The sequence below is a fragment of the Acartia tonsa genome, chromosome 14 (genome assembly GCF_053477335.1).
Source record: "Acartia tonsa isolate MP-2025a chromosome 14, ASM5347733v1, whole genome shotgun sequence".
Classification (NCBI taxonomy): domain Eukaryota; kingdom Metazoa; phylum Arthropoda; class Copepoda; order Calanoida; family Acartiidae; genus Acartia; species Acartia tonsa.
The window spans coordinates 86,777-102,352 of record NC_137273.1 but is presented as its reverse complement, the minus strand read 5'-3'; the positions used below and the strand labels follow the sequence as shown (position 1 = coordinate 102,352).

The 15,576-nt window shown below is 32.7% G+C and overlaps 1 protein-coding gene across 8 annotated transcripts in view; it reads left to right on the top strand.

Moving 5' to 3' along the window:
• Rip11 (Rab11 interacting protein) overlaps positions 1-15,149 on the top strand; it is a 93,370-nt gene extending 78,221 nt beyond the window's left edge. For 2 of the 8 annotated variants that reach the window (XM_080146780.1, XM_080146773.1), the window contains 10 exons: positions 146-199; positions 1,353-1,450; positions 3,041-3,079; positions 4,638-4,710; positions 6,944-6,987; positions 7,763-7,863; positions 8,240-8,337; positions 9,401-9,463; positions 10,799-10,912; positions 12,865-15,149. In XM_080146780.1, the coding sequence (XP_080002906.1) occupies positions 146-199; positions 1,353-1,450; positions 3,041-3,079; positions 4,638-4,710; positions 6,944-6,987; positions 7,763-7,863; positions 8,240-8,337; positions 9,401-9,463; positions 10,799-10,853 (625 nt within the window). In that variant the 3' untranslated portion in view covers positions 10,854-10,912; positions 12,865-15,149. The remainder of the gene's footprint in view (positions 1-145; positions 200-1,352; positions 1,451-3,040; positions 3,080-4,637; positions 4,711-6,943; positions 6,988-7,762; positions 7,864-8,239; positions 8,338-9,400; positions 9,464-10,798; positions 10,913-12,864) is intronic. The other 6 variants (XM_080146781.1, XM_080146775.1, XM_080146776.1 and 3 more) reach the window with 5 other exon arrangements.
• The last annotated feature ends 427 nt before the right edge of the window (positions 15,150-15,576 follow it).

Here is a 15,576-nt window from a genome sequence, read left to right as displayed (position 1 = left end):
GGTTAGTTTTAAACGTTTCAACCACAAATTGTAATCTACATAAAGGGTAATTTTGTGTATCATTATTTGGGTTGTACATCAATTTATCGTCCATTGTCTTATCCCTTGGATCCCTGAAACTTACCTGGAACATGTTTTACTTTAGATCACCAGGCGTGCCGACACCAGAGGTTACCCGTGCCAAAAATAATTTCTCCAGGTGAGTTTTATCTAAACAGACAGACAGACAGACAAAAAGACAGACAAACAGAGAGACAGACATACAGATAGACAGACAGACAGACATACATACAAAAAGAAACCACAGGTTACAAATACCCGTGCCAAAAATAATTTCTCAAGGTAAGCTTTGTCTTAGTCTTCATGTGCTCTGATAAAGTGATGCTCTCAGCTGGCTATAATACCAATCCCCATCAACCAAAATTACCCTATCCACTCTCTTCCTACTAGAGAAACGAACTGACCAATAAATGAGGTCCATATTAGCAACCGAAATTGACCATAAATTTCCCCCTGTCAATATATCCACGAATATCAAATATCCAAGTACATGCATTAGACAGACAGAGAAAAAAAAACAGAGTAATCTTTGAAAATTTAGACAATGTGAAGAGGGTTACAATAGTCAACCATTTGGAACTAATAGTAGGATAGATAAATAATAGATAGATAGTTAGAGGATACCTAATAATTTCTATCTATCTAGGTTGGGTGTATCTGCCAGTACCATAGACCTGGCAGCTGCCACAAGGGAACAGATAGATAGATAGATAGCTAGAGGATATCTAATAACTGCGATCTATCTAGGTTGGTTGTATCTGCCAGTACCATAGACCTGGCAGCTGCCACAAGGGAACAGATAGATAGATAGATAGCAAGAAAGCTAGAGGATATCTAATAACTGCGATCTATCTAGGTTGGTTGTATCTGCCAGTACCATAGACCTGGCAGCTGCCAAAAGGGAACAGATAGATAGATAGATAGCAAGATAGCTAGAGGATATCTAATAACTGCGATCTATCTAGGTTGGGTGTATCTGCCAGTACCATAGACTTGGCAGCCGGCACCAGAGAACAGATAGATAGATAGATAGCAAGATAGCTAGAGGATACCTAATAATTTTTATCTATCCAGGTTGGGTGTATCAGCTAGTACCATAGACCTTGCAGCCGGCACCAGAGAACAGATAGATAGATAGATAGCAAGATAGCTAGAGGATACCTAATAATTTTTATCTATCCAGGTTGGGTGTATCAGCTAGTACCATAGACCTTGCAGCCGGCACCAGAGAACAGATAGATAGATAGATAGGAAGATAGCTAGAAGATACCTAATAATTTCTATCTATTTAGGTTGGGTGTATCTGCCAGTACCATAGACCTGGCAGCCGCCACGAGGGAGCAACAAAATAAAAAGAAAACCTTGGGCCTTAAACTTAAAAATAGCTATAGTAAGTTTTTTCTTCATCAATTTTTTTTTTCAAGTATGGCTTCGAGACCAATTAATATCCGCTAGATTAGAACTGGTTCTTAGCCATACTGAAAAATCGTGTATTGCATCGTATTACAGACAATTTTTTACGAATATTAAAATTTATAAAAGCATAATATTAATAGCATGCTTTAATCATATATATTTGCATTTTATTATTCGCGGAAAACTGACTAAAATACGATGCGATAAATGGTTCATATGGAGAAGTCAATGAAAGAAAAAAATTAGTATTCTTTTCTAAAAAGTAGTAAGATCTTTTGTTTGTTCATTAAGATCTCGCTAACCACTGAACCTATTGAGTTCTCTATTATAGGGAATCTTTACATAGACACAGGGTAGTTTTATGCATGGTTTTAGGCTATTTTCTTCTCCTCTTAATGCCAGGGGCGAAACCAATAGCGCTAAATCTGTCCTTAAAAATTATTTTTCTTTTATTGACTCCTTTCTTCAATTTCTAAAACTTTTTAATAACAAAGAGTAGAAAATCTCTTTTTGCATGTCATAATGATATTAGATAAACTTTTTTGCACGGCTTATGCTAAATACTAAAAAATTAAATAACCTGCATATCAAAAGGATTAAGGTTACACACTTTTTATTTGAAAAATTTACATATACATTTATTACATAAAACATTATTACACATTTTAATACTTTTACCAAGGCTCTGCAGCAGCGCGTCAGCTTAAAATCTAACCCCGTTTAGATGCTTTGAAACTTTTTAAAAAGAGGGATTGAAATATTTAGCCCATGGAAAGACTTCCAGCTGTTTTATTTTAAATTGTAAAAGGTTGTTTTTTTCTGAGGATTTTTTTGAAGCGCAGCTGCCGAGCCCTGACATTAGATTTTGCATGATTATTAATACAAAAAAAAACTAAAAACCAGGGATAAGGGATATGACAAAAGCAGAAAAAATTGGGAAAAACTTTTAAAATAATTTAAAAAATGCTTTATTGATCACAGTTACAACATGCTAGTGTAGATTAAGATGCTTAAAATCATTTCATTAACTGCCATTTCCCTTGACCCTGAGTAAAACAGGGTGTTCCAAAAAGTTTTTTTTAGAGTTACAAAAATGCTGTGATCTTCCCTCTAATAATTTCTATCTAGCAAGTACCAAGGACGTCCAAGCATTTTTTTGAAGTATTAAAATAAGGGGTTTCAAAGTATAAAGAGGAAAAATCCATTTCCCCCTCCCCCCTCAAATTGGATGTCCACTACCCTAGCAAAATTAAACTTATAAGATTAATTTTAATAATACATCTTTCAATCTCTAAATCTCTGATAAACATAAGGATTTATGAAAATAAAATATTAAAACACTTTTTTAAACACCCTGTAACAACAATAATTTACTAATATACTTGTGTGCAGGTAGGAAACAGCGTATAGTGTCTAATCAAAAATGACGTCACTACAATACAAATTACCAATGAGAGGCCAGTATACATGGTATTTGATTAATGGTAAATTGTATATTGGCCTATCATTAGTTATTTGTATTTTATGACGTCATTTTTATTAGACACTATACACTGTTTCGCAGGTAGCCTCTTTGATCTTAGCAAGATTGGCAAGGGAAAAGGTAAGCCGGGATACAGGGATCTAAAGGGATAAGACAATAACCGCTAAATTGATGTACAGCCCCAATGATGATGCAAAAATAGCCTCTTTGATCTTAGTAAGATTGGAAAGAGAACATGTAATTTGGGATTGGATTTTTCCTTGCTCCAAAGTTGAGATTCTAGTTGTCCCCTTGTTGTCGAGAAGTTTATAGAGTTTACCTTTCTTCAAATTGCACCCTTAAGTTAATCATATGGAGGGGAAAAATGCATTGGCCAATTAACAGACTTTAATGGTTATCATATCCATTACCGCATTATATACCGCAGATATACCAACCAACAGATAAGACAGAAATAAGGCTTCGCTTAGATTACACATAACACCTTAGCCCAAATCACAAATCTAATACAAACATGGATCATGGAAAGACAACGAAGTAGTGGGTTTCGTCTTATTTTCACAGTAGCTTTTGAAATGTTATTTTAGGTTAGGTTAGTTAAATGTAAAAGATTACCCCGCAGTGTCAGGAAATTGTCCCCGCAGGCTTAGAGCCCCACGCTGGGGCTAGAAATAGGAGTAAAGCTACTGTGAAAATACGACGAAACCCGCTACCTTTTTGATAATTTTGGCAAAAACAAATAAGTCAATAAGTTATATTAGTACTTGATTTGTGATTTGGACTTTTTAAAAATGCATGATTTTTAAAAAGCTATAGTGACCCAACTTTGTTTTATTTATGCATGCAGCTTCCACTTGGAGATTATTTGGTACGAGGTTTTCCTTACTTTGCACATTGTTTTTCTTGTTAAAAAAAATATCAACAAGGATGATAACATCCAAAAGTAGCGAAGTACAAAAAATCAATAAGTAAATTATATATTAGATGCCCCCTATCCTTAAAATAGCCTAAATCCTTTCCCATATCAATAAGAAACTTCCCAAAAGATTGTGGAACAATTTGGTCCAGCCGTTTAGGAGATCTTAGCAAACATAAATACCCAGACGGACATCCTGTTACTTTTGTATATAGGATTGGGGTCATGCTACCATAAAGGTTAAATTTTGAAAACTAGTGCTTTTTCTCAAAGTGTCTTAGAGCAATCAAACCCCTTATCCCTTATTATTAAGAGTGGGGGAGGTATAGGGGCTAATTCTCTTGGAGGGTTGTGGTACCTTCCCCTAAAATAGTCATAAACCTTCCCAGGACCTATAAGAAGCTACATTGTAAAGTAGAACCATATCGGTTCAGTGGTTAGCCAGATCCTTTGGTACAGACAGACAGACAAACATACACATATAGAGATCCTATTACTTTAATATTTGGATTGAGTAGCTGTGTTCAGATGTCACCGGCTTTTGGCCTACCTATTCTATTGACGTTATAGTAGAGGGAAAGAGAAAGGAAAGGGGGAAAGAAACCCCCTAGAAAAGAGATGGGATATAGGGTATTTCCTGACGTCAATAGAATAGGTAGGCCAAAAGTGGTGACATCTATCCCCATTTTCCTAACACTATTGACAGCTACAAGGATTCTTGAGCAGTAAAGTTTCACATTTTTAAAAATCATTTTATTTTAGGTTTCAAGGACAAGGGCGATGAAGATGGTAGCAGGTCAGTCAGGAGGAATTCTATTGAATCTAATTCCTCGAGGTTTGTCCGTCCTTTTTATTTTTGTATTGTTTTTTGGGTACTGGTACCCAAGTTTTACATACGCCTTCTCTCATCTCGTTGGCTTTATTGGTTGTTTCAAACCAGTAGTAGTTTGCCAACAATCAAGATTAAATAAAATTCCCAAAAATTTGTAAGATATTTTAAACTTTGGGTACCAGTATAATATACCAGATTTATTATATTTGTATTTTCCTTGTTAGAAGCGAAGCTTTTTCTATATAATTAGAGTCTGTAGTCAGTCCGTATGTAATGGATGGCTCCTATGTTAGAGTTAACATGTCAATTTTAAACTTTGGATGTTAATAACAGTTAGGTACGATTTAGTAAGAGAAGTAACTCTATAATAGTCACCAGAAAGTCCATATGTTCATTTAAAACAGAAGAAATTCTACTGAATCCAATTCCTTCAGGTTTGTCCATCCTTTTTTGTATTTGTATTTTCCTTGTTTTTTGGGTACTAGTACCCAAAGATTTACAAACTCGTTCTCTCAGACATTTCAACCAATTAATTTGATCATTAGAAGGGTTAATCATCATAATTGGGGATGTACATTAATTTACCTTCCATTGTCTTATCGATGTATCCTCGACTAAAGGGTTTACAATATGTTGCAAAAAAAATCATTGGTTGAAAAGTTTTGACACTGCTAGTCTGAACAAATCAATCAAAATTCAATAAAATTACCCAAAATTCGTAAACCAATGAATCAGAAACGGGTTTATGAACCTCCCTGGTAAAATTTAAACAAACAAACGAAAAACCAACCTCTCTTCTTAATTAAGATTTATTTTATAATAAGGGGATTGGTTTCTGTGCTCAACAAGGTACTTTGTATGAAAGCACTGTTTAATTCTTACGAGAAAAAAAACTTATAAACTTCTAGAGGTTTGTATTAGAAATTGTGTTTGTTTTTAGCTAGTTTATTATATTTATAAAACTATAATATTAGCTTTCTGCAATTTTTTATATTATTCTTATTAAAATTTAGTAACGAAGATAATCTATAATTCACTTTGTCTGTCCAACCACACTATTGGGGGAAATATGATTTTATCAGATGCTATTTAAGATAGAAAGCTGCAATCTTTTGATGATTTCCTGTACCAATGAGCATCCATTATATAACTTACTTGGTCCTTGGTTAGTCAGTCAAGCTACAAAAGACAAAAATACTTATTTTTTTTTACAAAGGTTTCGTGATTCTCTTTTTCTGAACTTCTGCTAAATAACTCACTTTGTCTGTTTGTCTAATCCATCCATGATTTTATTGTGCTTCACAACTTATGGATGATGTCAACCTTGTTACTAGATACTTATTTTTATTGTGTTTGTTTTTGTTAATAAAATTAATCTTACCCCAGTTGAAAAGTACAAATGCTTTTTTAAAATCCATTATTTGTATTTAAATGAATAGCAATTCGTTTATAGATTGGAATCATTTAAATTTTGTACATTGGCACGATTGAAACCTTTTATGATTCATGATACATACCAACAAAATTCGAAAATTATAAAGACTTATTTATCCTTTACAATATGAGAGGTTTTTTTTAATAAGTATGTATATTTTCTATATTGTCTAATGTTCAAACTAACCTGTTTTATACGAGGTTTGTCTAAAACAGTTCAAACCTTTGAAGAAAATTGATTAATCTTCCTATTATACCTTTAATCTTCAAGATAATATCACTATATGAAAATTGCTAAAGTTTTTCTGTAATTTTTTCTATTTACATACTAAATACCAAAGTAATAGGATGTCTGTCTCTTTATGTGTACTATTTTGCTAACCTCTAGACCGTTTTGACCTTATTTATAGTCAAGCTCCTTATAGGTCCCGAAAATGTTTTTAACAATAATGAGGAGGGTAATTTCACCCTTCTGAGAGAATTCGCCCTTACAAAAAAATAACTTTCTCTCACCCTAATAAAAATATTCTTTTTGAATACAGTATTGAAATTGAGGGCTTTATTAACCCTCCCCCCCCTCTCCCTTCTTTAAAGAGGCCCTGCATATTTTATTTTATCTAGAATTCTATAAGCTTTTTATGAATCCAATTGTCTTTGTTTAAACTGTAATTGTGCATCTAGAGGCTTTGCATTCGGAGATTGAAAAATAGCCTTAATCCATCCAAAGACTTAAATCTAAAAAAATAGCCTAAAACCATCCTGGGACCTTTAAAGTGTATTAACTATGGATCTTTTATTTCAGGCACTCCAGAACTTTGTCCGATGGTTCCTTTGGACCTCCAAACGGTAAGTTTATTTTCCATCGTCGTAGCATTGCTACTCTACTAGTGGCCATGGCTGACATAACACCGACATATCGATAATTTCTTGACATTTTAACAACATACTAAAGCAGCTTATAGTGCCTAATAAAAATGACGTCATACAATACAAATGACCAATGATAGGCCAGTATACATTTTACCTTTGGTCAATAACAATGTATACTGGCCTATCATTGGTCATTTTTATTGTATGACGTCATTTTTAATTAGGCACTATGCGCTGATTCAACATACTTCAATTGTTGTAAATTGATATGGTGCTTTCCCTGTCGAACCACTGGGAAAATGCTTATACCTGCGGTGCCCTAACCCTGTGGGCTACCCATTACCCAATATAACTTAACCTGTCCTATACTAATAAAAAAACAAACGCATTCTATCCCACTCCCTTATTTTCAATTTTGTTTTAAAATAAGAGCAGGGGGATTCAGTGCTCAACAAGGCACATTGAGGGAAAACTCCCCCTATTCTAATATTACTAATTAACAGGATTGAAGCCTCGCTGATACCTTTCCCAGGGAGGGAGGGGACATTGGACTGATTATTACACTAGTCCCCAATATTCCCAGGGAGGGAGGGGACATTGGACTGTTTATTACACTAGTCTCCAATATTCCCAGGGAGGGAGGGGACATTGGACTGTATATTACACTAGTCCCTAATATTCCCAGGGAGGGAGGGGACATTGGACTGTTAATTACATTAGTCCCCAATATCCTAATAATACTATTTTACAGGGACAAGAGTGGTGCAGGGCCGGGAAGCTTCCCCAATACCCCAGGGCGCAGCCAACATTCCACAAGACAAGTTGGCTAAATATGCGGGCAAATCTAATATGGTAAGATATATTTTTAGTTAAGCTTTGGCGGTTACGCCCTAAAATTCACTTTCACTGAAAGGCACTTTCCGCCCTCTAATTTATTAAATAACTTTAAAATAAGGAAGGAGTAGTTTCTTTCTTAAACCCAAACCCTGTGGAGCCTATGTCTGCGTTGCCCTAACCCTGCGGGGTTACCCTGAACACAAAATAACCTAGCCTAACCTAGCATGAACTAAAATCAAACACAAGAATCAACCTCCTCCCGTTATTTTCAATTTATTCCAAAAAGGAGGGGTGTTATGTGCTCGACCAGGCATTTTAAGGGAAACCCTAGGCAATTTCAAACAATAAATATATATCCATACTCTACGATTACCGTTGTTCTTGTTTATAGGAGCTGATAGAATTGTTGGTTGGAATGGAGCGAAGATTGGAGGACCAAACCAGAAAGGTTGGAGACCTGGAGGATTATATTGACGGCCTCCTGCTACGGTAAGTGTCTCCATCCCCAATTATGATAAATAAAATACCCCCTTCTGTAGAATAAGATTATTTGGTTTAATATGTGGACACTGATAGTTTGAACCAAACAATCAATCAATTCATGCACATCCTCAATCTTGTAAGTGTCTCCATCCCCAATTATGATAAATAAAATATCCCCTTCTGTAGATTATGGGGTTTAATATTTGGACACTGCTAGTTTGAACCAACCAATCAATCAATTCATGCATATCCTCAATCTTGATAAACAAAATATCCCCTTCTGTAGATTAAAACTGTTGGGTTTAATGTTTGGACACAGCTAGTTTGAACCAACCAATCAATCAATTGTAAGGGATAAGATAATGGATGATAAATTGATGTACATCCCCAATCATAATAAACAAATATACCCTTCTATAGATTAAAATTATTGGGTTTATTATTTTGACACTGATAGTTTGTACCAATCAATTAATCAATTGTAAGAGATATTTTGATGGACGATAAATTAATGCCCAATGATGAAAAACAAAATATCCCCTTCTGTAGAATAAGATCATTGGGTTTAATATTTGGACACCGTAGTTTGAACCAACCAACCAATCAATTTTAAGGGATATGATAATGGACGAGAAATTAATGTACATCCCAAATCATGATAAATAAAATATCCCATTCTGTAGATTAAGATTATTGGGTTTAATATTTGGACACTGCTAGTTTGAACCCAAAGTTTTAATTCAACAAAAAAGATAACGTTTTAATAGAACTTTGGGTTCAAGTCTAATTAAAAATGCTCCATTTTTTTAAAAATGACGAATTCATTTTAAATTTCAGTGTGCAAAAAGATTCCCTTCCCCCCACCCATAACCACCATATTGATTTTAAAGAGTTTCCGCCTTTCAAAACCTTCAATCAACACCCTCCGCCCCCACCCCTTTTTCAACTTTAAAAAAAAAAACTGTTTCGTCCTAATAAGCTCTTTTAGCCTAACCTATTTAACCTGGTGTGTTTATGATCTTTCAAGATTTTGGAAAAACTTAGGAACTAATTCTTGTTTAAATTTCAGTGTGATGGAAGTAGCTCCTGTTCTGCTACAAAAAGATTTAAGCACAAGCAAGCCTAGCATCAGGTGAATACTAATTATAGAGTAGCTCCGCATATAAGAGAAAGCTTAAAATTTCTGGTGTGACGTCATAAAAATACGTCTAACATGGTAGGATGAGAGGATAAGTGGGATAGGAAACCCCCCAAAAAAGAGATGGATTTTTTATGACTTCACACATGACATTTAGGCTTTATCGCTCCGCATATAATTCTTATATAAAAGTAACAGGATGTTTGTTTGTTTGTCTGTACCAAAGGATATTGATAAACGCTGAACCTATATGGTTCTCCTTTACAGAGTTGCTTCTCAAAGGTTATGGGAAGTTTTAGAACTATTTTAAAAAGGGTTCCACTAACTTTTCTAGAAAAATTACCTCTACCATCTTCTTCCACCCTATAAAAAAATAAACCCTATTTTATACTCAAATTCCCCACTAAAATACTAAAATTGACGAATGCTTGAAAAGACTAGGACTATTCTTTCAGACAAATCTTAGTGACCTTTACTAAACCGCATGTGTTGATAATTCTATCTAAATAGCTTAGTTGATGATCTATTTGTACTACAATTTAATTTTTTTTAAATTCTTTTTTAAATATCACAAAAATTGTAATAGGGGAATTTTGATTAAGAGCGTTGTTTCAAATTTGTTTTCGTCCCTGTGTAAAAAGAATTTGAGAATGATTTGGTTATAGTTTTAAAAATGCTTTTGTCTATATGTATAAAAGTGAACTAATTTAACTTTTTTTGTAAATAACATTCATTTATAAATGCTACTAAACTGATTGAATGGATTTAGGCTACTTTATCTATATATTCTAGCCTTGGGATTGTTTTAGGCTATTTTTCTGCTTACTTCTTACCCATTAATTTGGAGTAAATACCCTATAGTATCAAATTAAACATTTATAATTGTGTAATATTAAATGCTTTGCTAAGTTCAAACATGCATAAATTATATGATTAATATGGTAATTTCTCTTTTATTTTTAAAACAAAACTTTTTCTTATGTTATTTGTTAGAAAAAAATTAATCCATGTCTTACCAAAAGTCCTCTTGGTTCTATGCACAATTAAATAATCTTTCTACTTTTTAAATAACTTTACTGGGGGAGTGAGGGGGAGCAAAGTGGGGCAACTAATATTCATTTTCAAAATATGGTATTATAATTAGTAGAAGCGCTGGAAAGTGTAACGTTTGACGTCATAAAAATAGGATTTAAAAGGAAAGGATGAGAGGAGAAGTGGAAAAGAAAACCCCTAAAAAAGAGATGGATTTATACGTATTTTTATGACGTCACACATGACACTTTCCAGTGGTTCTAACTAATTGATATAATGTTGATTGATTGATTTAAGAGCTGCTGGCATCCGGTTATACCTAAACGACCAGGCCCGGCTAAGATTTGGATAATACCTGGCTGCTCTCTCTACAGTTTTCTTCTATGGTCTTGGATTCTATTTTTCTACCTGGTGACGGCTCTTTTTTATTTCTTTTCTAATAGGAGAAATATTCAGGGATAAGGGATAGGAAACCTGGCCATAAATTAGGTCTCGGCCTGGTTTTGAAAGGGATCATGCAACTTTTACCATTTGCCTAATTTAATGACCTTACTGGCGGACGGCTCATATTGGCTACCGCTCTAAACCAATAGTGTTCTGTGATTTGGGCTTGTTTTGTATCAACCAATCACCAATTGGCGGAGCCAATTGGTGATTGGTTGATACAAAACAAGCCCAAATCACAGATGGCGGAAATTTTACAAGCAGACAATTCTAGAAAAAATAATGATTTCGTCTGCTACGAAAAAATAAATATAAATGGTGTTAGATCACATTAGTTTAATTATTAAATCTGCTTAGAGTTAAACATTTAAAAAGGGCCACATAGAAAAAACAACAATAACGGGATTATTTTTTTGGAAAGAAGGTAGCTACGAATTTTCATTTGGTAGTTTATAAATTAGATGTTTTTTTTTTGAATTTTAAAAATTTAGTACGGAGTTGATACAACACCTTCACCCTAATTTTTGTACAATACAACACAGTACAGATATATCATTAAATTATATCCAGTATAGTATCCAAAGAACTTGATAGAATGTTACCCAAGTGCATATTCATTTATTTATTTTGAATTTTAATTAGCAATGAAATTTTCAAATAAAATTTTAACTCATTAATAAAAATGCAAATAATACAAATTAAAATCTGTCTGAGGGAAACCCAACGATAGCTTTCTGACAGTTCAAATTACCAAAGTAAAAGATAAAAAATTTTGGGAGAGAAAAAACTTCATTTTAACAAAAGCCATTAATATATAGGTTTATAAAAAGTTATGTTTTTTACTTTAAACTAGCTACCTGAATTTGATTCTATACTTTATCTACACACACACACACAGCTTTTTCATTAGCATTTTATACGAACCACTGCGATATCCCAAAACTTGTTTATTAGGCTAGAAATAGGCCTAGGCTTGAAATAGGCCTAAAATAATATTTTCCTACGTTTCCCATCCCTTATCCCTGGAAATATTGGATCATGGAAAGAAAACGAAGTAGCGGGTTTCTTCTTTTTTTTACAGTAGCTTTTTATAGGTTAGGTAAATGTTAATGATTGCCACCGCAGGGTTAGAGGAGAAAAGCTTTGTGAAAATACGATGAAACCTTCTACTTCGTTTTCTTTCCACGATCCAAAAATTTTTGTAGCTTACAGTAACTCCTGAAATTGTATAAAGTTTAACATTGATCTCTTTAAATCTTATTTTTATGAACATTTTAACATTATTTTCTTCCTTTTTTGCATGTAAAAAAAAATAAATTCTGCACTTTTTTTTTACTTTCAGTGCACCTTAACAAAAATTAAAAATATATTCTTTCTCGCATTCATTTGAATCCGGTGGATAGGAACTGGTTCTCATCCATACAAAAAACTATGTCTAGCATTGTATTATGTCCAGCTTTCTACGAATATAAAAATGTACAATCAAATGATTAAAGCCAGTTTTTTTAGCCGGTGCCTTCGGCACCACGGGACTAAAAAACTAGTTTTAATCTTTTAATTGTACATTCTATATCCGTGGAAAGCCGTTTTTAATATGATGCGAGAAATAACTATTATTTACATTATGACTGTCTATTTTAAAAACCAACGTTGTTTCCAGTATGGCTTCGAAACCGATTAATTTCTGCTGGATTGGAACCGGTTCTAAGCCATACTAAAAATCACGAATCGTATCGTATATTATCCAGTTTTCTACGAATTTAAAAATGTACAATCATGAGATTAAAACCAGTTTTGTTAGCCCTGAGATGCATTATTATATCATTATTGTACATTTTTATATCCGCGGAAAGCTGTTTATAATACGATGCGATAAATAACTAAGTTTTCATTACATTAATTTTATGTTTTTTTTTTAGTTGTCTTATTGGAAGAACGGACGAGAGATCTTATTGATCAAAGAAAATTCATCATTGCGAATTCCTTAAATCCGGCAAAAAAATTGCAAAAAATCTTCCAGCTAATTTTTAGTCATCATTCTAAGACTATAAAAATCCTTCAATAAAGGAAGCTTGCAACACAGCTCTAACTGTTGAAAGACTACCACAAGTAGACTCAAAATACCCCAAATTTGAAGCCTCCAGCTTCAATAATAAAAAAAAAAAGATTTTAGGTATCTTAAAATGACATTTTAGGTAGGAGTTTTTGCCCATTGGGTCTACTTGTGGCAGTCTTTTTTTCAGTTAAAGCAGTGTATTTCCTGAAGGCTTCCTTTAAATGCCTATGGCTTATTATTTGGTGATCATTCATAGTGATTTATTTAGTCAATAATTAAAAATCATAATAATTATGATTGCAAAAAATATATAAATTACAAATTTAAATAACATCACAAAAAAAGTATTTATGTACAGCTAAAGGTTTTCATATATAAGTTTTTCAAAATATTTTAACAATTTAGTTCCTATTTATTAAAAAAAGACTATTAATAAGAAAAAATCTGCCATTATTATTATCAAAAAAACCCACATTTTTTTCAATAATTTGATATTTTGTAAATAATTTTAAAAAATATTTAATCCTTGGTAAATTTTCACCTATAGTTTCTTCCATATTAAAAATGCCATAATCGTATTATAGACAGCTTTCCGTGGATATTAAAATAAAAATTAGAACCATTTTTTTAGCCCTGTGAAGCCGAAGGCCCGGCTAACAAATTTGGTTTTTATTTTTGGATTTTTATTTTATTTTAATATTCGTAAAACGCTGTCTGAAATACAATGCTATAAATGATTTTTCAGTATGGCTGAGAACCGAAAGTTAGTCGGTTTCGAAGCCATACTGGAAAAAATTATATTTAATAGGTAAAAACATTTGAAAAGACCTATAATAAGCTTTAAACTATGTTTTTCCTTAGCCTACACTGTTAAACATTATATGCATATTTGAATAGTTTTTTTTATCGTATCGTATTATAGACAGCTTTCCGCGAATATTAATAGGAAAAATTCTGAAATTAAAACCAGCTTTGTTGGCCCCGAGAAGCCGTTATAACAAAACTATTATAAAATTTATGATTTTTATTTTAGTATTCGTGAAAATTGTCTGTATACATGATTTTCCAGTATAACTTAGAACCGGTTCTAATCTAGCGGATAATCAGCGGTTTCGAAGCCATACTGGAATAGAATTTACAGTGTAAAAATTCTTGTATATAATGTATAGAAATGCAATAACTAACTATGGTTAAAATCCTATGTATATACATCCATTATCCATATATATGTATATATCCAATGTATATCATTTTAAAATGTTTTAATTATGCTGTAAAAATTAGTGCCTAACTTTTTTTTATATTTTTGAAACTAATACAACCAATAATTTCTTAAGGAGTAATACTATTTTATTATTTCATTGTAGACTCAGGATGGGTTAATGCCATTATTATGCCATTCCCTACAACTTTGAATACAGAGTCCCTAGTTACTAATGATGCGGTCGCTAGTTTTAAAATATTGTAATTATTTGTATATATATGAAATGCTTATGTATAAAATTCATGCTTAATTAACATTTACAATATGTCCCTTATAATTAATTAGGGGTGGAACATTGGGATTAAATTTTTGAGATATTGAGATGAGTTCAAAGATCTTAAGGGGTAAGGCAATGGACGATAAATTGAAATACATCACTAATATCAATAAAAAAAGTTACCCCTTCCGAAGATTGAAATGAAAACAGTAAAAGTGTCTGACTATGACGTCAGAAAAAATAGCAATTAACCAATGAGAAGCCAGTATTCACAATGGTAAAATATATAGCGGCCTCTCATTGGTTAATTGTTAATTTTTTCTGACGTCATAGTCAGAGACTTTTACTGTTTCTATTAAAATTATTTGTAAAGTTTGGTTGCTTGTAGTTTAGAACCATTCAATAAAAGTATCAAAAGTTTATGAGTCAACAAATAAGACAACGTGGTTATATAAAACTTCGGATACCAGTGTAATTTTAAGTCCAGTGTCTTCTCCCTCTCTGAAATAAGATAGAATTTTGTACTTTCTGGAATTTTAGTAAGATTATTAGGCAATTTGATTTTTAGCTGGAGGGGGGAGGGATTTGATAATGTTTACATTTTATAATTTAGAGGAAAATTACATATACATTTTTGTCTACCATTGACTTATCTATATATACCTAAGTTTTATTGATAAAAGAAACCTGTACTTATTTTTTTTATAGTAAGAACTAATAAAATGAAATTTAAATCCGTCCATTAGTATTCCTTTTAATATATATGGGGGGGGGGGGGTGTTTTTGTAGATGTGTCGTAATCTAGAAATTATGAGCATAAATGAAAAATTATAGATAAATCAGGGATTTTAAGGGATAAGACAATGAACTAAACATTGATATACATCATCAATGACGATAAAAAATATTAACCTTTCCGAACAAATAAAAATTCAGTAAGAGTATTCAACCTATGAGATAACGTGGTTATAAAACTTTGGGTACAAATTTAATTTAGAGTCCAAAGTCCTCCTTTCCTCCCTTTAAAACATGGATTACGACGTATCAACAATACACACCCCCTCACAATGGATATAAGAATACATGGATATTGT